Below are 25,212 nucleotides of genomic sequence, written 5' to 3'. Positions count from 1 at the left end.
ACTCCACCGGAGTGAATTCCACTGCTCCTGGCTCCTTTCTTCTCCTCCATTAATCTGTGGATTTAATTAAGGTGCTCTCGCTCCGACGGCACAGAGAGCGAGGACGAGGACGGAGAGGAGGAGTGAGCGAGGGAGAGAAAACCAGTTAACAGATAAATCTTGTATAGAAATCTTCCCAATTACCAAAGTACAGAAGCAGTTCTCCACCCACTGCCCCCCCACTGCAGACCTGTAACTGGTCCCATAGGTCTATGACTGGTCCTGTCTCACAGGGACGTCTGAGGCAGGTCACAGACTTCCCTCTAGCAGGGAATCTGAATGTTTGGCTTTGAGTGTTCTCTACAACTTTTTGTGTTGTGTTGTAATCTGAGAAAACATTCACACACAAAAGTCTGACTTCCTGTTCAGATCAGACTGAACAGGAAGTCAGAATCAGATGCGTTCGGACAGAAAGTCGCACAATATTTCAGACGTGCACTGACGTCCGGGTAATCTCAGTGAGCCTTGTTAGCTTGTTAGTGAAATGAAAAGAGCAGCGACGCCATTTTGTGTCTTTGTTTCACACTGAATCAACAACTGACAGATTTAAAAAAAGCAGAAATAATCATAAATAGCTAGAAACTAGTGGAGCCTTCAATGCAACTCGGTATTACACAGCCCTACTGTGTGTGTGCTAATGCTAATGCTAACACCTGTATGATCTGTTAGTGTTTCCTGGTGTTTACCTCTCATTAGCTCTTAATCACGTGTGTGGCGGCCATCTTAACTCGAGGTGGAAGGTAAACCCTCGTGTGTGTCCTGTTGTGTTCATGTGAGTCCGGATGTGTTGAAATGTATATAAACAGCTTGTGTTTATGTGTTTACAGCATTTAACAAACACAGAAAGATTTAATGTGTACGGTTTTATTAAGTATTATAAGTTATAAGCATTATTCTATAGATGCTCCTCAGAAGTTCCCATTTCCCTGTCCGCCATTTTGTTCCTCCTGTCTGCTGCAGGTCTCCTTTCCGTCCTGTAGGAGGCGCTACAGTAAACACTGCTGTCTCAGAACTGCTTTATGTTTATTTATCATACTGTATTATTATCACTTTAACTTAAACGTCACGTGTTTGACTTTATTGTTTATTGTCATATTAGAGCTGCTCTATATTTCTTCATTTCATGTGAACACGACCTTTCATCGTGGTCGTCTTCTGGTCACATTGCATCTTGACTTTTTCTTATATTTACTTTTCTTGCTTTGCTCTGAAACCTCTGTTAACAACATCTGTGAGAAATCCAACAATGAATTTTTAATGTTTATTTAAAACTTATTCATATTTTTAGTCAAAATGTTGTGTAAATGTAGAAATGAACTCAGTTTGTGTTATGATGCTCAAACAGCAGGTTGTGTGTTGCTCCTGCTCTCTCTCCTCTCGTCTCTCCACCAGCAGCACGATGCATGATGGGATGGTGCTCAGTGACACTGCTTCTCACAATGCATTGTGGGAAACAACGAGTGCACTATAAAGGGTGAACTTACTATATAATGATTGGAGAGAATTGTTTTCTAAATTTAAAGCTAATGATTGTTAACGACAGCTCCTCATTTATCCAATAAGATCTTAAATAAAAAACTTTTGATTGGTCATTAATTACCCAGCATGCTCGTGTTCCATAGTAAATCTGTGACCTCTGCTGCTCAGAGACACAGTCGAACATGGACTTGACACAGTTTGATGCCGGACCACGTTTCCGCTGCACACACTCACAGATGATGTGTCTTCAGAGCTGCTGCTGTTCCAGATGAGAAAGAGACTGAGACTCTGTGTCGGAGCTTTAACACTGAAATCATCACGGCAGCTACAACATGGTGTGTAGAAATATTTACATTTTATTTAGAGTCTTTTCCACAAAGGTTTTCAAACCCCCACTGGCTCCTTGTACCTGGTTCTACAGGAAGCAGCTCGGACCTGAACCAGAAGCTTGGACACACAGTGAAGTCACAACAGAGATCTCAACAGGAAACACACGGCACTGAGGGTTCAGGTACAACTGGAAATAATCATTTTAATAGATCAGAAACAATATTCAGCAGATGAGGTGAGATCTCAACTCAGGGTCCAGGGACTCACTGTGCCACAGATGAGGTGAGGAGATCTGCTCAGTCACTGTGGATCTACTGAGCGCTCAGACCACTTTCCTATTCTGAGACTTCCTGAGACACTGAACCAGGGACGACAGAAGTTCAACAGGAACCTGGACGCAGCCCTCAGGTCCAAACCCAGCGACCTGAGACCAGATCCTCTTTCTCAGGTTCCAGTCCACAAAGAGCTGAACTCGGTTATTGAGACAGTTCATATTAAACTGACACGTTCTCCGGCTGCTGAGGAGAATCTGATCTCCAGTGAGGAGGTGGATCCTTGAGTTGAGATCTTTGTTTACAAAGTCAGAATTTCACAAAATGTTTAAATGACGTTTTCAGATTCCTGGTTGGGACGATATGAAGATTTTCTATTTCACATGATGTGAAATAAAAGAGAATCTGGAACCAGAGATGATTCATCATGATCTAAATCTGAGGTTGACTCACTTTCTCTAACAGAACTGAATGGAAGTGATTTCTCAGAGCAGGTGGACACTTTGACCAAAAGGTGGATGTTTTATAAATGATCCTGACGGACTGACGGGGATCCGACCACAGAGAGAGAACCTGAAGACGAGGAGAAGGGCTCACTTCCCTCTTGGATGTATAAATAAATAGAAGAGATTTGACACATGTGACCACGATATCTAAAAGAGTCTTTTCTTGGCGTTCGATCCACAGCTACAGACCAAAGGGTTCAAAGTGTTGCTTTAAAAAATGCTGTGTCACAATAAGAGTATAAAAATACATAGCTATGCACGACAGGAACTATTAAAAGAGTCTTTGTGAATTCAGTGAGGTCCACACGGCGGCGTGTTGCGTGGCGGAGACGTGGGTCAGCCCCCCCCCCCCCCCGGGCACGAGGAGCTTCAAGCTGGTGAGCAGCGTGTACACGGCGAGGGACACGGAGCTCAGATGGCGCAGTCCTCCTGAGCGTCAGGGCTGAAGGCGGAGCTCCGCAGGGCGTCCAGGCAGTTGACCAGGATGAGCGTGCCCGTCAGGTGCTTCCAGCGTTTGGTGATGGGGTTCTTCATCTTGTCCAGGCCCATGTGCAGCTCCTGGATCACGTCCCTGTAGCTGTCGCCGATCTGAGCCGCCCACGTGACCAGGAAGTCGTAGGCCGGCTTCCACATGGCCTGAGGACAGAGAGAGAGGTCACATGACGGACTTCAACAACATCAACCAAACTTAAATACAGTCAAACAGTTAAATATCTGCCAGTTCATTTTTTACAATCCTTTGAGAAGCATCTTCAATATTTGTATAATTCTTTTAATCTTATTTTAAAATGGATTCATGCCCTTTGACCTTGTTTTAATGTTTTTTAAACACACAACTCAAAGTGTAGCTCAAACATTGTATTCACACGTCTGAGGATTGTGTGTGTCTGTGTGTTGTTCCTGTGATTTGACTTTACTTCCTCCCCTTGTTATATAAATGACCCCTGCCCACCTCACTGTCCACCACCCCGCTCTTGTCCCGGTGCGGCGCCTCGTAAGCGTCCATCTGCTGACGTGAAACCTTCGCCAGCTTCTCGGCCACCTCCCTCCAGCGCCCGGCCAGCTCCACGGCCGTGGTCAGGAGAACAAAGTCCATGACGAGTCGAGCCACCAGACCCTGACAGTCCATCTTCAACAGAGCCTGTGGAGAGAGAGCAGAAGTCAGCCTGAGGTGACGGAGGCAGGTGGAGCTTCAGATTCAGGAGACGTGAGTTCAAACCATAATAAGCTGGTTAAATTCATTTAACCTGTGGTTTGATTTGATCACAAACTCACTCACTCAAACTAAGACACCTTCTCTGTGAGTGTGAATCAAGAGTCAGAAGCTGAAGTCACACAAGTGACCAACCAACATCTCCAGGACTCAAACATCTCCAGGTCTCAAACATCTCCAGGTCTCAAACATCTCCAGGTCTCAAACATCTCCAGGTCTCAAACATCTCCAGGTCTCAAACATCTCCAGGTCTCAAACATCTCCAGGTCTCAAACATCTCCAGGTCTCAAACATCTCCATGTCTCAAACATCTCCAGGTCTCAAACATCTCCAGGTCTCAAACATCTCCAGGTCTCAAACATCGCTCCTGATCCCCTGTTATTTTCCACCGTTTCCAATCCCTCTGCAAATCTCAGCTTTGTGCATTTTTCAGATGCTTTCTGGTGGAAACAGAAATTAGAACCTCGTGCTGCTTCAACAGAGTTCACGTCACTTCTGAAGTGACGGCAGGAAAATACTCGCCGACCAAACAGAGCAGAAGACGAAGGAGACAAGACGCAGTCAGAGCGCGACTCCACGAGAGTCGAGGGCATCAGAGGCGTCAGGTGAGGAACAGCAGGGGGCGTCAGAGAGCGCGTCACCATGAGTCAAATCTGTCGGACACGTTTGGACACGTGAACATCGTCTCCGTGCTCAGACTGTGACGTGCAGATCTACATGGAGATACATGTTCCTCCTGTTTGTTTGGGATCAACCAGCCTGGACAGGAGCCCGATTACCCATCAGCCCCTCTGTCTCCACCAGGTCTGACCCGACTGACGTCTGTGGGAAAAGAGACTCTGAGAAACTCTGAGAGACTCTGAGAGACAATCTGCTGCACGTCACAGGGGACATGCTCATACTAATGTGGGACACGGACGGACAGATTCAACACCACAAACAGTTTTTAAGTTCAAAGATCCAAACTAGACAAAGTGGTCCTTGTCGCATTAGAACAACACACACGCGCACACACACACACTCACACACACACACACACACGCACACACACACGCACACACAAACACACACACACACACACACAGTGAAGGTGAATTTAAATCTCTTCAGTCTCACGTGTAGGAATGTGTGGAGCTACAGGATATGAAGGGGGGTGAGGAGGGGGGGTGAGGAGGGGGGGGTGAGGATAGGGGGTGAGGATGGGGGGGGGGGGGGGGGGGGGCTGAGGAATGCAGATGTCATGCTCCAGCAGCCTCTCTCACTCTGAGAAGAGACCAGAGGACCAATCAGACGCCTGCTGAGGCCACATGACCGTCGTCGGTTCACTTTAGACAAACTCAGAGACAACGAGCTGCTTCCTCCCTGGATAGGAACCACAGGAAGTCCGCCACACAACCCCTGACCTCACTTCCTGTCTGGGTCGGACAGGAGAGCTTCTGGGTAACAATGTGTTGTGTTTTTGTAGGACAGGGTGAAGTGGGACTGACAGTGTCAAACAAACATCTTGACACAAGATAAACATGAACAGGGCGTCTTCACGGTTACAACACAACCTAAATATAAACAAACGCTACATCTTCCCATGCAAGGCATGATGGGAAAACTGTCCCCGAAAGGAAAAAGGCTCTGCACTCTCTCTTCTTGGCTCGTCTCCCTGGTTGGAAACTTTCTGGCTGCTGTAAATCTCAGTTGTAAAGAATTTATCTCAGAGCGTCTGAAGTTAAACTAATAATTACACAACAGCAGACGACTGAACGCACAACAACAAAACTCTGTGACAGGGATTTAAAGCTGTGCTGGGTTTTTCCAAAAGGTCAGCTGGTCTATGTGGAAGTGTTTGTGTGTGTGTGTGTGTGTGTGTGTGTGTGTGTGTGTGTGTGTGTGTGGAAGTGTGCATATGTGTGTATGTGTGTGTGTGTGTGTGTGTGTGTGTGTGTGTGTGTGTGTGTGTGTCCTCCCCCGCTACATAAATCATCTGCTTGTCAAAATGAGGAGAAAATTCTTGTCGACATATTTTCAGAGATAACGTGGATGTGGGAGCGAAAAAGGGTTAAATCATATCTCACACGCACAAACGATCACACACACACACACACACATCCACGCATACACACACACACACACAAACACACACACACACACTGAACCCTGTATGTGACCAGCAGAGGTTTTTGATAAATGATGTTATTTCTGTCATCCTGCCTCTATTTTTCCTCTCAGCCACAGAACTGACTCTCAATCTCCTCTTTATTAATTTTCTATCCCATCTTCATTTTCCATCCCACCTCCTCCAGCTCCCCCGCTCACAGCCTCTCCTCTTCATCTCAGCCGCACTCTGGCTTCACACTTTCATCCTTTTCTCTCGTGATCAACCTCAAACTGAAGATGGTGAAGCAGTGTGAAGAATTGTCTCTCCCCAAAAACAGCAGCACACATAACAGATGATCAAATAGTGTTAGAGCTTGGAGCTGATCACAGATCAGTTACAGAACAGTTCATTAACAACTTAACTATGTCATGGCACTGAGAGGGAAGTAGTTCTGTGTAAAGCACGGATCAACATGTCCTAATCTGCATCTGTGGTTTCCCTATAACTGAGCTCATTGTGCTAATCGCTCACGACAGGTTTGCTTCACACGTAACTTCGACCATTTGAAAGAGTTGATTCTTTCAACCAGATTCGAGTTGAACCAGAGTTTTCTGTCTCACCCTGAAGTCACAGATGTTCCCGAGCAGATACAACCTCTGCATAAAAAACACAATCTCTCATATCAGTATAATTATATGATCTATCCACATAATAAGAAAACCTGTTCTGACTTATTACCCCAGATATTAACTCTCTTCCATCTTAATCAACTGACTCAGAAACTAAAATATAAAGCACATTCCAGAACGAGGCCAAACCTCCGGGGAGCGATCTGTGGATTCTTCCAGAAGCAGCGCTGCCACACCCAGCGGCGGGAGGAGGGGAGGAAGTGAGGGGAAGAAAGAGGAAGGAAGTCGGGGATTGTGGGAAAAAAATAGTGTGCACAAAAATGGGAAAAGCTTGTAGCTAATGGCCCAAAATGAGGCTCAGCAGAGTCCTCACCAGAAATAGGATGTTGTTGTTATTCCCAGACTGATCTCAAAGCAGTGATTCAGGACTGAGAGAGGGCTCTGAAACCAGAATCCCCTTAAACACCGACAGACAAAGGTTCCACCTCCGTGATCTCAGGCCTCAGGACTTTATGGAATCTGCTCCAGCTGCAGCAGAGGAGGAGGAGGAGGAGGAGGAGGAAGAGGAGGAGGAGGTTTTCCCTGGAGCTTTCTCTTCAGTCAAAACAGAGGAGCTCACACTGAACTACAGGAGTGTGGATAAAAGACACAACTATAAAGTGGCTCAGGAGTTTGGGCGGGTTGCTGCGGTACGAGCATCGAACCGGATCGTTGTCCCAGCTGATCTACGGATGAACCTGTGGCTACGAGCTCTGGATCCTGACCCAGAGCACCAACACAAGCAGAGTCAGAATGAAAACTGCTTCGTTTTATCTTATAGATAAGTTTCTTTTTATCTCCGTGTTTGGTCTCCTCCACCTCGTGGGTTGTGTAGCAGCGATCACCTGTGACTTGGACTCAGGTCAGGCATGAGCACGTGTGTGGGTCTGAATCAAGGAGGATTGTGGGAAGTGGAGGTCGTCTGGAGGCGCCTGCAGGTCGACGCCTGAAGCTTCTGTTTCAAACTGAACAATGAAGCAGGAAACATCTGTAGACTGAGATGCAACAACACAAAGACTCACAACAAACACAACCTGGATCCTTTCATCACACACTGACGACTACAACACAAAGACGCACTACAGACACATTTAGTTGTGTTGTGTGTGGTTGTTGTGTGTGTTCCTCTCTCTGATGGTATTTTGTGTTTTCACATATCAGTGTGTTTATATGATGGAACATATGAAGCACACTGAGCTCAGTACAGGAGGTTTTTATCTGTATCTCAGTTCATTTTTATCGTATTAAACTCAAACACACTGGGAAACAGTTAAATGGAGAAAGTTCTACATCAGTTCTATAAATAACCGTCACAGCTGACGACTCGTTCTCCACCAGCGCTCGGAGCCGAGTGGAGTCAGACCACGGAGCTCTGCATCTGGTTCTCTCTTCTTAAAATACCCCCCCGTCCATGTCACACCACAAACATCCTGAAGACGCTCTATCCTTATAGAGCAGCAGATAAGGATTTGATCTGAGGCCGTTCTGAGGCCTGCACACGTGTCGATGTCCTCAGAGGACGAACCTCAGATGTTTGAGTCACAAACAGAACGTTTGTTTCATCTCGACAGAAAGCGTCCGTGACTGCGGCAGCTTGAGTCTCAGCGAGCTGCAGTTTGAGATCCTGACACAAGCAACTTAAAAACAGATCTATATTCAGAGATGAATTGTACAGCGAGACTCCCGGGACATATTTTCAGTCACCACCTTTTATTATGTTCTTTTTCATGCTTTCTATAAATGGTTCTAACTAGTGTTTACAACCTCACGTAAATTACAGAGTTCCTGCTCCGTCAGCTGTCGCACGTCCACGACCTCCGACCGAGACTCAGAGGGATTTCATTCTGACGGAGGAACAAAGTGGAGCAGCAGCTCAGCTCGAAGGGAAACCTCCAGACTGAGAGACGACTAGCAGAAACCAGCCTGCTCACGAGAGGGATCGATTTGATTGAAGTTTTAATTTGGAAGTAAAAGTTTAACTGATGACAAATTAGGTGTTTTCAACCAAATTTGGTGATTCTATGTATTTTTTTAGACTCACCAGTAAAAACTGGATTAATGTCATTTTCTGCCTTTAACATGTTAACAAATCATCTCAATCCGACTTCACACAGACTTCGTACTCGGAGTAAAGTCTTAACGTCCAGTTCGGATTCAGAAGTTTGTGTTCAGGCCATAAACTGTAAATAACGACGTGTCTCCACTTCCTCCTACTTTCCAGACAAGAAAAATGTCTCAGCTCTAGAACAACTTTAAATTATCAATTTAATTATTGAAGCTGCTTCACTTTGATTCATGTGCACATTGAGTCAGAGAGTTATTAGATCCGCCCGGAGTAAACAAACTGCACACTAACTCTGGAGCCCAAACAACAGAGGACGAAGTACCGTGCTGCCTACACAACAGTTATCCACTGCACCCCCTGCAGGATCCTCCACTGGACCTCAGCTTAAAGACCAAAGCCCAGAGCAGCTGGCAGCAGACAACCAGGGAGAAGAGGAAGAGAAAGAATCTCCTTCCAGGAGGAAACACAAGGAAACACGAGGCCAGTGCAGCAGGAGAAGGACGGCACGGCCGAGACTTACCGTCAGGAGCTCCTTCTGGAAGGACTTCCTCTCTTTGCACTCTGTGTTGTTGCAGTCCTCCTTCAGCTTCTCCAGCACCGACGCCACTCGCTCAGGTTCGCTGTCCAGCTCCGCACGGCAGAAGTGTGTCAGCGGCAGGTTGACGTATCCCAGTGCGTCTGCGAACGCTCGCCAGTTGCCGATATTCTCCATGAGTATAGTTCTCACAGAGGCGTAGATGTAGGTGAGGAACTTGCAGGGCTTCAGTGTTTGCTCCAGCAGTATTGCGGTGGTGAGATCGGGCCCACTGAAGTAAATGGGTTTCACTTTGCCAACCACTAACACGTTCTTTGCGTGGACGAACCCAGTTCGGCCCTGATAATATCCAATGTACCATTCTTTTGTCCACAGCTGACCCTTCAGCTTGATCTTCTCTTCACTCAACAGGGCCACAAAGTCTCCTTTCTTGTACTCCAGCAGGTACTGGTTCTTAGTTTGTCGGATCACAGTTTTGATTAATTTTCCAAACTTCACGTTGTTTATTCTCCTGTCCTGGAAAACCGGGTATTTGGTGGCAACAGCAAGAGGAGACAAAAGAATCTTGCCGACTTCCTTCTTCTTCAGGAAGCGCCGCTGCACTGACGTCTTTGGGCCTGCTTTGGGGGGCGGAGTCGGTGTCTGGACACAAAACTGACCAAGGATACAATCTTGGTCGTCTTTGACCTGGATTCTTAAGGTAAAGTCAGAGACTTCTTCACTGTCGCGTGAAGCGATGATATAGACGAGCCTGCTGACTTTGCCCAGTTTGACCTGGAAGCCCCGGACCACTCTGGCCTGGTCACCGGCCTTTACCTCGTAGTTGGCCATGTTGGAGTAAACGCCCACGCGGAGGTCCTGCGGTCTGGACAAGACAAACTGGTGTTTACCCCAGAGCTGCAGCGCCACGGGGGGGGCAGCCTGCGCCTGCTTGCCGGCGTCGCTCACCAACAGTGACTTCGGGGCACAATCATGACCGAACATAGCTACGACTGTTTTGAAGGACGGGTGAATATGTTTGGGGCCGTACACTCCTAAGGTGATCTTCTTTACCACATGCTCCCACACCGTGGAGTCAGGAGTCACGGACTGGGACTGAGCCACAACGCACACGTACATGCTCGGCTCCAGGTTGTCGAGACACACCTGCACTGTGTCCCCGTACAGGTAGGCCTGAGGGATGGCAGAGTAAGGTCCCTCTTTACAATCGCTCCTGACGCACAAGACCTCTGTGGTCGGTCTGCTCTCCATCTTCACCACGACGGAAACCTTCACCTCCAGGGTGACGGTGGTTTTGGTCTCCATGTTGCTGAGTTTGATCTCCACCACCGGGCTGACGGTGGTGCAGCGGTCGGTGTTCAGCTCCAGCGGCGGGTCGAGCAGAGCTTTGATTGAGATCTGCTGAGTGTCCCCAGGGGCCACGTGGCCCTCGGGGATGTGGATGCTGATGTTGGTGTCTGGAAGCTGGACGGCGCCTCCTGAGCTGTCCAGGCGACAGACGATGCTGGTTTCCACCGGCTGCGTTTGGCCCCAGCCTGGGCTCTGACCCAGTGAGTCCAAGTCATGGCAGGACCTGGCCAACTTGCGGTGGGTGAGCCACGCCGTCCTGAAATCCTCCCGGCTCTGGAACTGCTCCGGCGCTGGTGCTTTCAGGCCTCCGAAGAAACCCCCCGAGACCTGAGGGGAGTCGGACTGAGCCTGCAGGACGGACAGCTCAGACAGACTGTGGGACCGCTTGCTTCGAAAGAACGGGTTGTCCCTGCGCAGCGTTTGCCCGAAGCCCCCAGTGGGACTGAGTGGGTTGGAGTTAAACACACCACTGCCAAAACCAGTGATGTCGGCAGTGATGCCGGTGGAGTTGGGCACCGATGGAGCAAGTGAGTCAAACAGAAGAAGATCCACTGATTTCTCATTACTGTTCTGATCCAGTGAACTCTGAGGGCCTCCGTTCAGGAAAGGGTTCGTAGAGGTATGAGTTGCTGCAAAAGGATTTCCATTCTGGAAGGCGGTTGGTTTCAGGATCACCCCCGACCACTCTCCCAGCAGGTCCAGTTCTTTGGCCGCCTCCTCGTTAAAATCTCCCACAGTGTCAATCATCCCGCTGTCGCTGAAGGACGAGTCCCTGTAGTTGATGGGTTCCACGTAAGCAGCAGGGATGTAGCCCATCTCCGTGTTGTTGTGGGCGTACCACCACTCGGCCCCCGACGAGTCCAGGACGTAGAGGCGGTCGCCTTTAGAGAACTTCAGGGTGGTGAAGCTGGATGGGCAGTAGTCCTTTATGGCAACCACTTCCCTGGCGGCCCCGAAGGAGGCGGTGGCGTCCAGTCGTAAGGCACTGGGAGAAGGCACTGGGGACAAAAAGAATAATGTCAGGTGAGCATCTTTCTCAGGTGCAGTCACTGTGCTGCTCTGAACTCTACAGTCACATGGTCAGATCCAGTGTTAGCTGCTACACTGAACGTTTCAATGACAGTGTTTCTCTCCTTTAATAAGTTATGAAGCTTCATATTCTGAAAGATGTCACCAGTGAGTAAAACATTAACGTGTTTTCAACCTGACTCTGTTTCTGTTTGAGGAATGTTCAGTTTCAGCCTCTGACCTTTGACCTCGTTGAGCGTGGCCTCCGAGACGCCGTCGCTGAGGTCGACCAGCGTCCCCTCGGACTTGCAGCGAGCGAGGGAAGGGTTGTTGTTGGCGGTGGCTCTGATTCGATGGGCGGCCATGTTGGGACCCGTCACTGGGCACCAGACGACTCTGATAGGTTTCCTTTAACTGAAGAGCAGGTCGAGCGTCAACGACCTCCCATGATCTCTGGAACACAGGAAATAAATATACAAATAAGGAAATGTAGTCGTTTCCTCTCTTGTTATTCATTATTCAAAACTCTCAGGGTGAAACTCGTGCGCTTGATGTTGATCTTCCGCTTTAATTCCAAATGTTTTTCAGTTTGTTGCTCAGAAGCTTTTCAACATTGACAAATCAATAAAAAACTGATCAGAACAGAAATAAACTGAGTGATTCAGAAACCTTCATCCTCAGATCAGAAGATCCAACAGAAACAGAATAATTAATGATTTCACGCAGAGTTTCTCAGTTTAACTTATAAACTCAGATGTTCACTGATCCTCTCCTGGAACCGTCACCTTATCGTGGTGGAGAGGTTTGCGTGTCCCTGTGAACCTGAGGGCTGTGTTGTCTGGAGCCTTGTGCTCCTGGTAGGGTCTCTCATGGCAGAGTGGTCTCAGGTGAGGGGCCAGACTAAGAATGGTTCAAAAAAGCCTCAATGAATATCGACGGAAGAGGAGATGTGACCCGGCCCGGAGGAAGCCCGGGGCCCCCGTCTGGAGCTAGGCCCAGACGGAGGGCTCGATGGCGAGCGCCTGGTGGCCGGGTTTGCCACGGAGCTCGGTCGGGCACAGCCCGAAGAAACTACGTGGCACCCCCCCTCTCTTCATCTCATGGGCCCACCACCTGTGGGAAGACCCGTTGGGGTCGGGTGCGCAGCCACATGGGTGGCAGCGAAGGTCAGGGGTCTCGACGGACCAGACCCGGGCGGCAGAAGCTGGCTCTGGGGACGTGGAACGTCACCTCGCTGTGGGGAAAGGAGCCGGAGCTTGTGAGGGAGGTGGAGCGCTACCAGTTAGATCTGGTGGGGCTTACCTCCACGCACAGTCTCGGCTCTGGTACCGTACTCCTGGATAAGGGTTGGACTCTATTCTTCTCCGGAGTTGCCAAGGGCGTGAGGCGCCGGGCGGGTGTGGGGATACTCATAAATCCCCGGCTGAGCGCCGCGGTGTTGGAGTTTACCCCGGTAGACGAGAGGGTCGCCTCCCTGCGCCTAAGGGTTGTAGGGGGGAAAACTCTGACTGTTGTTTGTGCGTATGCACCAAACAGCAGCTCAGAGTACTCGGCCTTCTTGGAGACCCTGAATGGAGTCCTGCATGGGGCTCCAGTAGGGGACTCCGTAGTTCTGCTGGGTGACTTCAACGCCCACGTGGGCAACGATGGAGATACCTGGAGAGGCGTGGTGGGGAGGAACGGCCTCCCTGATCTGAACCCGAGCGGTCGTTTGTTATTGGACTTCTGTGCTAGTCATGGATTATCCATAACAAACACCATGTTCGAACATAAGGGTGCTCATAAGTGTACCTGGTACCAGAGTACCCTAGGCCGAAGATCAATGATCGATTTTGTGATCGTGTCATCTGATCTGAGGCCGCATGTTTTGGACACTCGGGTAAAGAGAGGGGCGGAACTGTCAACCGACCACCATCTGGTTGTGAGTTGGATCAGGGAATGGGGGAAATTTCCGGATAGACCTGGTAAGCCCAAACGAGTAGTGCGGGTGAACTGGGAACGTCTGGAGGAGGCCCCCGTCCTAGGTATCTTCAACTCACACCTCCGGCGGAGTTTTTCTGGCATTCCTGTGGAGGTTGGGGACATTGAGCCGGAGTGGGCAGTGTTCAAAGCCTCCATTGCTGAAGCTGCGGCGGCTAGCTGTGGCCTCAGGGTCTTAGGCTCCTCAAGGGGCGGTAACCCTCGGACACCGTGGTGGACACCGGTGGTCAGGGAAGCCGTCCGATTGAAGAAGGAGGCCTTCCGGGATATGATATCCTGGAGGACTCCTGACTCGGTTGCAGGGTACCGACAGGCCCGAAGGGCTGCAGCTGCTGCCGTGTCGGAGGCTAAGCAGCGGGTGTGGGAGAAGTTCGGAGAGGTCATGGAGAAGGACTTTCGGTCGGCACCAAAGTGTTTCTGGAAGACTATCCGGCACCTCAGGAGGGGGAAACGGGGAACCATCCAAGCTGTGTACAGTAAGGATGGGACTCTGTTGACCTCAACTGAGGAGGTCGTCGGACGTTGGAAGGAACACTTTGAGGAACTCCTGAATCCGAATAACACGCCCTCTATGTTGGAGGCAGAGCTCGAGGTTGATGGTGTTTCGTCGTCAATTTCCCTGGTGGAGGTCACTGAGGTAGTCAAACATCTCCGCAGTGGCAAAGCCCCAGGGATTGATGAGATCCAGCCAGAAATGCTAAAGGCTCTGGGTGTTGAGGGGCTGTCATGGTTGACACGCCTATTCAACATCGCGTGGGAGTCGGGTACAGTGCCAAAGGAGTGGCAAACCGGGGTGGTGGTTCCCCTGTTCAAAAAGGGGGACCAGAGAGTGTGTACCAATTATCGGGGTATCACACTCCTCAGCCTCCCTGGTAAAGTCTACTCCAAGGTGCTGGAAAGGAGGGTTCGGCCGATCGTCGAACCTCAGATTGAAGAGGAACAATGCGGTTTTCGCCCCGGACGTGGAACTACGGACCAGCTCTTCACTCTCGCAAGGATCCTGGAGGGGGCCTGGGAGTATGCCCATCCGGTCCACTTGTGTTTTGTGGATCTGGAGAAGGCGTATGACCGGGTCCCCCGGGAGAAACTGTGGGAGGTGCTGCGGGAGTATGGGGTAAGGGGGTCTCTCCTCAGGGCCATCCAATCTCTCTACTCCCAAAGCGAGAGCTGTGTTCGGGTCCTCGGCAGCCAGTCAGTTTCGTTCTCAGTGGGTGCTGGTCTCCGCCAGGGCTGCGCCTTGTCACCAATCCTGTTTGTGATATACATGGACAGGATATCGAGGCGTAGTCGTGGTGGGGAGGGGTTGCAGTTCGGTGGTCTGAGGATCTCGTCACTGCTTTTTGCGGATGATGTGGTCCTCATTGGATCATCGGCTTGTGACCTTCAGCACTCACTGGATCGGCTGGCGGCCGAGTGTGAAGCGGCTGGGATGAGGATCAGCACCGCTAAATCTGAGGCCATGACTCTTAGCAGGAAACCGATGGATTGCTTACTCCGGGTAGGAAATGAGTCCTTAGCCCAAGTGAAGGAGTTCAAGTACCTCGGGGTCTTGTTCGCGAGTGAGGGTACTATGGAGCGTGAGATTGGCCGGAGAATCGGAGCAGCGGGGGCGGTATTGCGTTCGCTTTACCGCACCGTTGTAACGAAAAGAGAGCTGAGCCGCAAGGCAAAGCTCTCGATCTACCGGTCGATCTTCGTTCCTATCCTCACCTATGGTCATGAGGGCTGGGTGATGACCGAAAGGACGAGATCGCGGGTACAAGCGGCCGAGATGAGTTTTCTCAGAAGGGTGGCTGGCGTCTCCCTTAGGGATAGGGTGAGAAGCTCAGTCATCCGTGAGGGACTCGGATTAGAGCCGCTGCTCCTTTACTTAGAAAGGAGTCAGCTGAGGTGGTTCGGGCATCTGGTAAGGATGCCCACTGGGCGCCTCCCTTGGGAGGTGTTTCAGGCACGTCCAGTGGGGAGGAGACCTCGGGGAAGACCCAGGACTAGGTGGAGAGATTATATCTCAACACTGGCCTGGGAACGCCTCGGGATCCCCCCGTCAGAGCTGGTCAATGTGGCCCGGGAAAGGGAAGTCTGGGGCCCCCTGCTTGAGCTGCTCCCCCCGCGACCCGACCCCGGATAAGCGGATGACGATGAGATGAGAGATGAGAGATGTTCACTGATGTCAGTTTATTTATTTACAGCAGTTTAATACATGACCATTAACTCAATAATGAAACCGCAGTTTGTTTCCTTATTCACAGAAAGTGAAACCGTTTCTAAAGTTTGTCTTTCCTGTCGTCTCCAAAGAAACTTGTAGAAATAAGATCGTCACCATCAAAAAGTGAGAAGTATCAAGATTACACAGTGAGGTTGACCTTTGACCCTTTGGATGCAAACTATATCATTTATCTAATAAGAAACCGAAGTTACAGATCTCTGGTTTTTGTGAGGCCACAGTGACCTTTGACCTTTGACCAGCAAATCGACTCAGTTCATCGTGAGTCCAAGGCCGAGGTGACATGAAGAGAATGATGAGCGGGTGAAGAGCTGCAGAGAGCAGATGTGGGTCAGTGGAGCGTTTGAGGAACATCAAGCTTTTAGTCTGAATCCATAATTCATAGAGTCTCAGTTCAGGGACGAGGCCGACACACCTGCTCCGCTGAGAACATGATTTAAATCTTTGTTCTATTTCATTTGTGATTTTATAATGTTTGGATTTCTGCCTGATTCTCATTGGTTGAAGCTTCTTCTGCATCGAGGTTTGTTTGTGAAGCTCCGCCCCCTGTTGATCTTTAGGACTGTTCACTGCAGCTGAGTTATTATTTCAGTGTGAGAAACCTGCAGGGTCAGTGACTGTCCATAAACCTCACTCACACACACACAGACACACACAGACACACACAGACACAAACACACACAAACACACACATAGACATAGACACAGACATAGACTCACAGACATAGACTCACACACACACTCACACACACTCAGACTCTAATGACTCATATGAACTCAGTAAATGTTTCATCAGCTGTTATTCACTTCATAGTTTCATCAGAGTTTATATCAGAACTAAAAACAGAACAAATATCCTCTTATTATCATGTTATCATATATCATATCTCAAACACACGTGTAGTCATGTATTTGTGTATCTTTGCTTTTCATATTGAGGAACATTGAGTCTGTGCTTGTCATGAATGAACTTGACTTCTGTCTTCTGCCTGATCCAGTCACACAACTATTTGATCTAAATTAATTAGTTTCTCATTAACTCAGGCCGGTTGGACCCTGAGGGCGACGCTGCTGCTAATTCACCCGTCATGTGAACCGACTGCAACCTCCACTGCCCCACGTCTGGATCTCATCTCTCTAAGGCAGAGGGAGGTGGGGGAGGGGGGGGGGGGGGGGGAGAGGGAGGAGAGGGAGGTCAGACGTTACGCTGGGTGGTCTCCAGCAGCAGCCTGACCACCCTGGTTAACTCCCACCACAGAACAATCGAGGGTGTGGACGACAACAACACAACTGTGCCACATGTTGCCTGGTGATGACGCCTCTGCAGTTCAACCACTCGGCTGCAAGCACACGCTTCAGTAACGTGTTGCGTGTAGTCACATGAAACTTTATTCCACACGTGTCATCAGGAAAAGTCGGGACTTTCCTCAGAAACCCAGCAGCACCAGTGAAGGGCTGGTTCCTAGTGGACTGGTTCTGTTGAGCGATGAGGGAACAGAACTAACTCTAATAACTTAGATCATCATAAGTTAGATCATAAAGAGTCTAAAGGACACAGTGTGTTTTTATCAGTGCTCGTGGAGACCTCCAGAGAACATGTCTCCTTTAAGAGAGGGTTTGTTTCCGTCCTGATCCTCGTCTCCACCCGCTCCCTCGGTTCTCTCTCATCCACCTTCAGCTTCCTTCAGGATGTGGATCATTGTTCTGAGCCACAGGTCACCTGTAGCTCAGGTGGGGTTTTCCATGATGATGCTTCAGAGTCTTGAGTTGTGTGTGTGTGTTTTAATATTTGTTGTGTGACTCATTAGGGAACATAAGGTATAACAGTGAGCAGTTAACCCTTCTGTCTGCTTCAGTGTGGTTTGATTCATCAGCTGATCACAGGTGTTTCGTGTTCTCACTGTGGATCAGTGAACCCACGTGTTTGACTCCAGCCTCCTCCTGAGGAGCGTCCACCCACCAGGGGCACGAGGAGAAGCTCTACCTCATGAAACTCTACCTCTCAGGTCACAGGGCTGAGTGATCAAATAGAGTTTTAAAGACTGTTCTCCCACACTGTGGAAATCGACTCACGGTGACTTGGCACGGTCACCGATCGCTGCCACCGCACAGTCCAGACAGGAAATGAGAGCAGAGGTTGGCGAAGGGCAGACGTGATTATAATTCAATATTCATAACTTTGGTTTGTGGGAGTCAGATCAGTGTGAAGGAGCAGCAGAGCCTCCTCGCCTGCAGGAGGGAGTCAGAGGTCGAACAGGTCTGACAGCTGATCATCTCGTCCCCGCCCACAGAGGCTGCTCACAGGTTTATTGGTGAATCTGGAGCTTGTTCAGATTTTGGGATAAATAACTCAGGGTTTTATTGCTTGGATATAGACTGTGAAGATTTGTTTGATGTATTTGGTGGTTTCACATCAGATGGAAAACAGTAGCAGGAACTATTAGTCAGGATTTAAAACATTTACAGGTTTGGAAATATGAAGGAAAATCTGTAAGTTCATCTGAATCTTTAATTTCAGGAGCTTCACATTCATATCATCATCTCATTTAAATATTAAACTGACTTCAAGCTCATCACATTTCCCCAAAACTCAATCCTGGAATTTTAAATAATGATCTGTATGTTTGAGCCGTTTCTGCACAATGAGCAGCAACGGATTTAGATTTGATTTTCATAGTCAATTCATGAGTAATTCAGCGAATCTTCATTTGAAAAGGTGAAAATGTTTCCGTCTCCTGCTTCTCAGATGAGTAGAATATTTGATTATCTTCACACACGTCATTGATAAACACATTTTTTGGTTTGGAATATTATTCATATTAATATTGTATTAATATTGATCAGACAGATATAGGCCTCAATCTTGACTGTCAGAAACTGGGATAAACATCTTTCTATCTCCAAGCAATCCGTCATCTGATCAACAAAATAACCAAAGACACAGCAGAGGTTTGTCACAGCTGTAAATAGTTTGTGTTGAGTTGTGTTAACGTGACAGTTTATGATCTGTTCAGATAAAAGACGAGTCGCAGCATTAATGAGCCTGAGCAGTAAAACAGGAACCAGGTCAAAGACATGGAGACGTGAACCCGGAGCAGTCCTGAGGACACGAGGAGTCTCGGGCCGCTCGGCGTGTTGGGACGACCCCTCCTGAGCAGGAAGTGGCTGAGGAGGAAATGCCTTCATGATGAGAGGCAGTCAGATCTGAGAGAACTCTGCCGCCTGCCACATTTCCTTCAACACATTGTTCTCATCTGCTCGCTCATGGTCCAGAAGGACGTTCCAGACTCAACACCACGAAGACACTGATGGAGACAGAGGAGACAGAGGAACTGACGAGCTCACCCTGAACTCTCCGACAGAAACGATATTTCACATTTTATGTACAGACGCCGCCTCCTCACAGGAAGTGATAAAACTTAGAGAATAAAATAAAAACTGGATTAAGTGAGTCTGACGTCCGCTGTAAATGAAGATGGACGCCATGACAGCTCAAGGAAGTGAAGCCATAACACGTGCCGGACGTGAAACTGGAAGAAAACAAATCATTGTTCACGTCTGATGATGATTCAGTTCAAGATGTCAGCATTTGTATCCAGGATGTTTTGGATTCATTTCTGGATGGAGGGAGGAAGTTGAGTCTTTGCCAATAACACACTAGAAGACAAACCTCCAAAAATATTTAGTAAAACTCTTAATATTGATCCAAACTGCCTGAGTAGTTTAATATATCTACAGCTGGAGTTCTGTTAACAACATAAACACAACAAAGAAACAGGTTTAAAGTATACAAACACTCTGCACGTGTGTTTAAAGCTGAGGCAACAACACAATAAAGACACACAAACTATTCTAAAACCACACAAACTGTCAATCACGACATCAGAGGAAGAAATCAACAAAACTAAGGTTCTGTTATTTTTCTCAAATGATTTTCATCTCTAAAATGAAACAGATAAAAAACCACCCTTCTATATTTACTGTGAATGTTCAAACAGGAGAATATTCTGTGTTTACTGAACCCAGTGAACTGAAGTCAGACTCCTCCCTCTCATTCAGACTCCTCCCTCTCGTCCAGACTCCTCCCTCTCGTCCAGACTCCTCCCTCTCATTCAGACTCCTCTCTCTCCTTCAGACTCCTCCCTCTCGTTCAGACTCCTCCCTCTCATTCAAACACATCCCTCTCGTTCAGACCCCTCCCTCTCGTTCAGACCCCTCCCTCTCGTTCAGACCCCTCCCTCTCGTCCAGACTCCTCCCTCTCATTCAGACTCCTCTCTCTCCTTCAGGCCCCTCCCTCTCGTCCAGTATCCTCCCTCTAGTTCAGGCTCCTCCCTCTCGTACAGACTCCTCCCTCTCGTTCAGACCCCTCCCTCTCGTTCAGACTCCTCCCTCTCGTTCAGACTCCTCCCTCTCGCTCAGCGGCCCTTGAACCGGCTCATCAGATCATGAGCGTGGAGCCGTGAGCTCAGGCAGAAGCAGTCGAACCAGAGATGAACACAAACAGACTCACACTGAGTCAACAGAGCTGCAGCCTCGAGTGTGAGGACACAAAGCTGCAGTCTCTGAGGTCCTGAGGAGGCGGAGCCACGCGGCTCAGGGCTGTCACAGCTTCTGTCTCTTCTTCTTCTGGAGCTGAACTCAGTCACATCACACATCAGACTGACACCACTCTGGAGTTTCTCTGGAGTCTGATGCTCACATGTCCAGGTGTCCAGAGTCTGTGCAGAACACTGTGATGTCACAGCGAAGTTGACCTTTGACCCGTTCATCAATGTAAATGTTCCTTATCTTCACGGTTCTTATGATTTGGAGAAAATAGAACGTTCAGTATTGAGTTTGTTTCTGTAGCTTCGCTCTGAGGATCAAGACAAGCGGACTGAACCAGAGGAGGAGTTCTGGGTCCGGATCAAACTGAACCTGGTTCTGTTGCTTTGCAGTGAAAACACTTTGTTGGAGGGTTTGGACTTTTGGACCAATCACAGGAAGTAGAGACAGAATAAAACAATAGAAGAAGAAGAAGAAGCAACACACTGCTGCCCGGGGGGGGGGGGGGGGGGGTGAAAACACTCGTCAGTCACTGGTACATGTTTACTAATGTTTACTAATGTTTACTAATGTTTACGCTGCAGATTCTACAGCTGCAGCACCGGTTCAGTGGGTTGGTTCTGTGCAGCCTCCATTCAGCCCGTTGCTCCACAATATAAACACCAAGGTGGAGCGGCTGCAGGGATAGAGTGAGGAGGAATGTGAGGAATGCTGAGCTCCAGATGAAATCATGCATTATTCAGGACAAGAGGGAGAAAGAAAAACTATAAACGTATCAGACTCTGACGACAAAGAGAAGGTCAGAGGTCACGTTCAAGTGTCACTCCGAGCGTTTATCAGGGAATTTATTGGACTGGTTCACTTGTTACCAGTCATGTCACGAAGCTGAAAACAATGGCTTTACACAAACACACACACACACACACACACACACACACAACACACACACTCTCACCCCTATCCCCCAACCTCATCACCACCCACATTCTTGACACACACACACACACACACACAACACACACACACACACACACACACACACACACGCTTGCAGTCCAACAGACATCCAGTCAGGATCCGGTCATGTGATCTGATTCACGTTGTGGTTGAATTCCAACACATCGACTGAGTTGACTCGATGTGGACTTCAGGAGACACCTCCTTGGGAGGACTCGTCTGACGTGGACAGACTACAGGACCAAGCTGAGAGGAGACGGATCCTTCTCACCCCCACAGGTCCCAGGATTCATTGCACTTCAGTGACAAACCGTTCTGAGGCAGGAAACGAGTCGTCTGATGTTTGAGTTTCAGGCTTCGACTCAACTGCAAAGCTAAACAACACAAAGACACAAGAGCCTTTGAAACTCTCTAGGCGTCTCGAGCTCTGTCTCCAGCCCGACACCTGATGTCAGTTGTGCGTTGGCCTCCGGTGACTCACAGGTTAGTGTGGAGCCTCACAGCTAACGTGCTAAACCTGCTGCTAGTTGAGATAATGTGGTGTAACCCTGACATGGAGGTAAACATTGTATATTACACTAACTGATAGAAAGTGTGTTTGTGTTTGTGTGTGAACACTCCAGCTGATGCCATGCATGGGGGGGGGTGTTAGGATGACTCACCCCTGATATAAACACGACTTCAGTCCCTGACAAGTAAAGCTGTCGGGGGGGGTGGCCCTGTGCTCGAGGTGGAGGGGGGGGGGGGGGCACCAGCTGGCAGTCACAGTGTTGTAATCAGCTGGAACCGAACTGCAGCGACACCAGGGGGGGGGGGGGGGGGGGTGGGGGGGGCTTATCTGGGATCACATGCATTCATTCAAACAATGAAGCTCATTCAGAACCACAGACCTGGGCCCTCGACCCGGAGCCACGCAGCACAGACCGACACTATGTCCACAACTGACTCATACGCAACAGGTGGAACTCTGGGTAATTTCTCACAGTCCAGCAGGTACGACTTCAGCAGCTTAATAAGAAGTAAATATGATTTGAGTCTTTATGAAGTAAGACGATAATGGACACATGTTCATGTGAATACAAGACAGAATATCGTTTTTCACTGGTGAGATTCTGAATGAGTCCTGAGACTTTCCCCAGAGCCGGCTGATGGGACTGAACCAGTTAACATGGTATATGTGAGAGCAGCAGGTCAGAGAGGAGGAAGAGGAAGAGGAGGAGGAAGAGGAAGAAGAGGAAGAGGAAGTGGAAGAAGAGGAAGAGGAAGTCAGGAGGTCTCAGCACTTTGTAAATCCAGCTCCAGCTCTGGGCCGGGTCGGGGAACTAGAACCTGACGAGGACTCAGTGAAGCATCGTGATGGACGACGGCCGCAGGGAGAAGGTTGATCTGGATTTATTAAGATAAACTGATAATAATCACTGACACATTCTGAGAGTTAGCAATGAAGCAAAGAGAACATTCGTCTGTAACCAGTCTGTGCACGTCACAGTTTTATCAAAGATAGTTTGAGAGAGAGGAAGCTCCACTCTGTGCAAACACTCTACAAACACAAACAGTGAAACGTCCTTCTCTTGAAGTCGTGAGCCACGAAGCTGCTCATCATGAAGATCGTCAGCTGCTTCAGCTCAACGTGACTTTAACGGTTCTACACTATGATATAACACAATAAGCACCGAGATGAATATGTTGCCTCAGAACTATTCAAACAGCACGGCCAATCAGAGAACAACGAGAAGCAGAAGTTCGTCCAGTCACACGTGTTTTACAACGACACACACGAGGTGAAATCACACAACTGAGCAGAAAGATGTGTGACTGAATAATAAGCGTGTTTCCTACTTAAGTATCATATTCATATATAATATTATGATAAAGCTGACTCCAGATTCTGGATCACATCCTTTGGACGACTCCTCTGTTTGCAGAGGCCGAGCTGTGATCCATGCTCTGGTCTACAGATTATATTTATTAACATTACTATAGTAGATAACGTCATCGCTAGCTAACGTCATCGTTAGCTACTTTTAGCCGCTGCACTTTATGGAGCTTGATCTTAGCTAGCTCGTTAGCTTCGTCAGAAGGATCCATCCATTGGTCACATGCAGCCTCTGAATATGGAAACCGCTGATGCTACTTTATATTGTTTATAGATCGTCTTTTAATACTCCGATGTAGTTTTACATGTGTATTTTGAAGCTCTGTATTTAGGCCGTGTCATAGTAAACATAGTTTTTTACTCCTGCAGCTGGTTCATGAGAACTGAGTCTAAAAGCAGCCTGAAGTAATTAATCCTTTATTACAAACTGTATCAGATCAAAGACACGTTCCTTTGATCTCCTGACAGAAGAACAATGAGATAGAACATGAATTCAGACTCTGAAGATAAAACACACAAACTGAGTTTGAAACGCTGCTGATGTTTGAAACTTCAAGTTGAAGTAACAGGTCGACACGTTCCAGATGTTCTTCCTCCTTCCGGCAGCTGATGAGGATTCTCTCTGATGTTAATGTTTAATGTGCCCCCCCCCCCAACCGGGTTAGAAAAACAACCCGAGACAACCCGGACCAGACCCGTGACAACCCGGACCAGACCCGAGACAACTCGGTCCCGACCGGAGAAAACCCGGACCAGACTCGAGACAACCCGGTCCCGACCCGAGACAACCCGGACCAGACCCGAGACAACCAGAGACAGCCAGAGACAACCAGAGACAACCCGGTCCCGACCCGAGACAACCAGAGACAACCCGTGCTGTCGACTAACCGTGTGTGTGTGTGTCTCTGTGTGTCTGTGTGTGTGTGTCTGTGTGTGTGTCTGTTTGTGTGTGTGTGTGTGTGTGTGTGTGTGTGTGTGTGCGTGTGTGTGTGTGTGTGTGTGTGTGTGTGTGTGTGTGTGTAAAAAGTTCTGTCTCCCTGGAGGATGTGCAGCGGGAGCTCGGATCCTACCTGACCGACAGACCCTCTTCTTCAGCCCGGGGAGGAGGCGACAGACGCCGCGGAGCAGAGCGAGCAGTTCCCGTCGAGCTCCGGGAGAGAGAGTGAGTCCAGCGAGGCTCCTGGAGGAGAGCAGCCGAGAGGAGGCTGATGTCACCGGGAACAGGGAGGAGCCTCCCCGGGACCCAGCTCCATGAGGACGTGACATCACTGCTCCGCCACACGTTTACATACACGGATACATATATACATGTACATGTACTTTATATATATGTATACATGTACTTTATATGCACATGTTATATATGAACATATACTTTATATATGTAAGTGTGCTTTATATACACATGTTAAATATGTACATGTACTTTATATATATGTACGTGTGCTTTACATAGCTGCAGTGCTGTAGTGTATCGGTGTAGTTTATAGCATATATTTGCAGTATATGGATGTAGTTTGTTAAATATGTATCTAGTATATATTGTATTGTAAATATATAGATATAGGAATTCATTTTTGATATAGGGTTAGGGTCGGGGGGGATCATCTACATTTTGACAGAATCCTCAGAAGGTTCTGGATCTGCTGAGTTTCTCTAAACTGCAGCTTCGGGTCGTCAGGGAACAAGAAGATGAAACTTGTGATGAGGATCAGCTGATGGTCACAGGAGCGTTCAGACGCAGCCACGGTACAAACATGGCGGTGAACCAGCGGGGGGGGGGGGGGGGGGGGGGGGGGGGGGGGGGGGGTTGGGTCATGACTCAGCTGCAGGCCGGAGACGTCTCTCCAGCTTCATGAGGAGGACAGGAGACAAAGGAGGGAGGACGAACCCAGAGCAGCTTCATTTCATGTTTAAACTTTACTTCTTTAAATTAACTTTATGATGATAATGGGCACAATTCATTTATATTCACTTTAAAGTATAGTGTTTAATGTCTAGATGTGAACTCAACCAGTTATTTGTTTCTGAAAAGATTCTAGGATCACGGTCCTGTGGTCTTTTATCTCAACCAA

General features: G+C 48.5%; 1 protein-coding gene across 1 annotated transcript; it reads right to left on the bottom strand.

Annotated features, from left to right (window-relative positions):
* Positions 1-1,851: 1,851 nt before the first annotated feature.
* On the bottom strand, positions 1,852-24,347 carry LOC128456363 (SH3 domain-binding protein 4). The gene is made up of 5 exons (XM_053440510.1): positions 24,208-24,347; positions 11,796-12,007; positions 9,182-11,544; positions 3,579-3,767; positions 1,852-3,262 (listed from the first exon to the last, which is right to left on the bottom strand). Exons 2-5 carry the CDS (start codon positions 11,917-11,919, stop codon positions 3,038-3,040), a joined length of 2,901 nt encoding a protein of 966 aa, XP_053296485.1. The 5' UTR covers positions 11,920-12,007; positions 24,208-24,347; the 3' UTR covers positions 1,852-3,037.
* Positions 24,348-25,212: the final 865 nt, after the last annotated feature.

This window comes from Pleuronectes platessa, chromosome 14 (genome assembly GCF_947347685.1).
Source record: "Pleuronectes platessa chromosome 14, fPlePla1.1, whole genome shotgun sequence".
In the NCBI taxonomy this organism is placed as follows: domain Eukaryota; kingdom Metazoa; phylum Chordata; class Actinopteri; order Pleuronectiformes; family Pleuronectidae; genus Pleuronectes; species Pleuronectes platessa.
The sequence above is the reverse complement of the archived record's forward strand: the minus strand, read 5'-3'. Positions and strand labels throughout refer to the sequence as shown.

Coding starts and splice junctions, on each gene's coding strand:
- LOC128456363 (XM_053440510.1), bottom strand. CDS start 11,919: ATGGCCGCCCATCGAATCAGAGCCACCGCCAACAACAACCCTTCCCTC. Junction 11,545..11,795: donor CACGCTCAACGAGGTCAAAG/GTCAGAGGCTGA, acceptor TTTTGTCCCCAG/TGCCTTCTCCCAGTGCCTTA. Junction 3,263..3,578: donor GCGGGGTGGTGGACAGTGAG/GTGGGCAGGGGT, acceptor CTCTGTCCTCAG/GCCATGTGGAAGCCGGCCTA.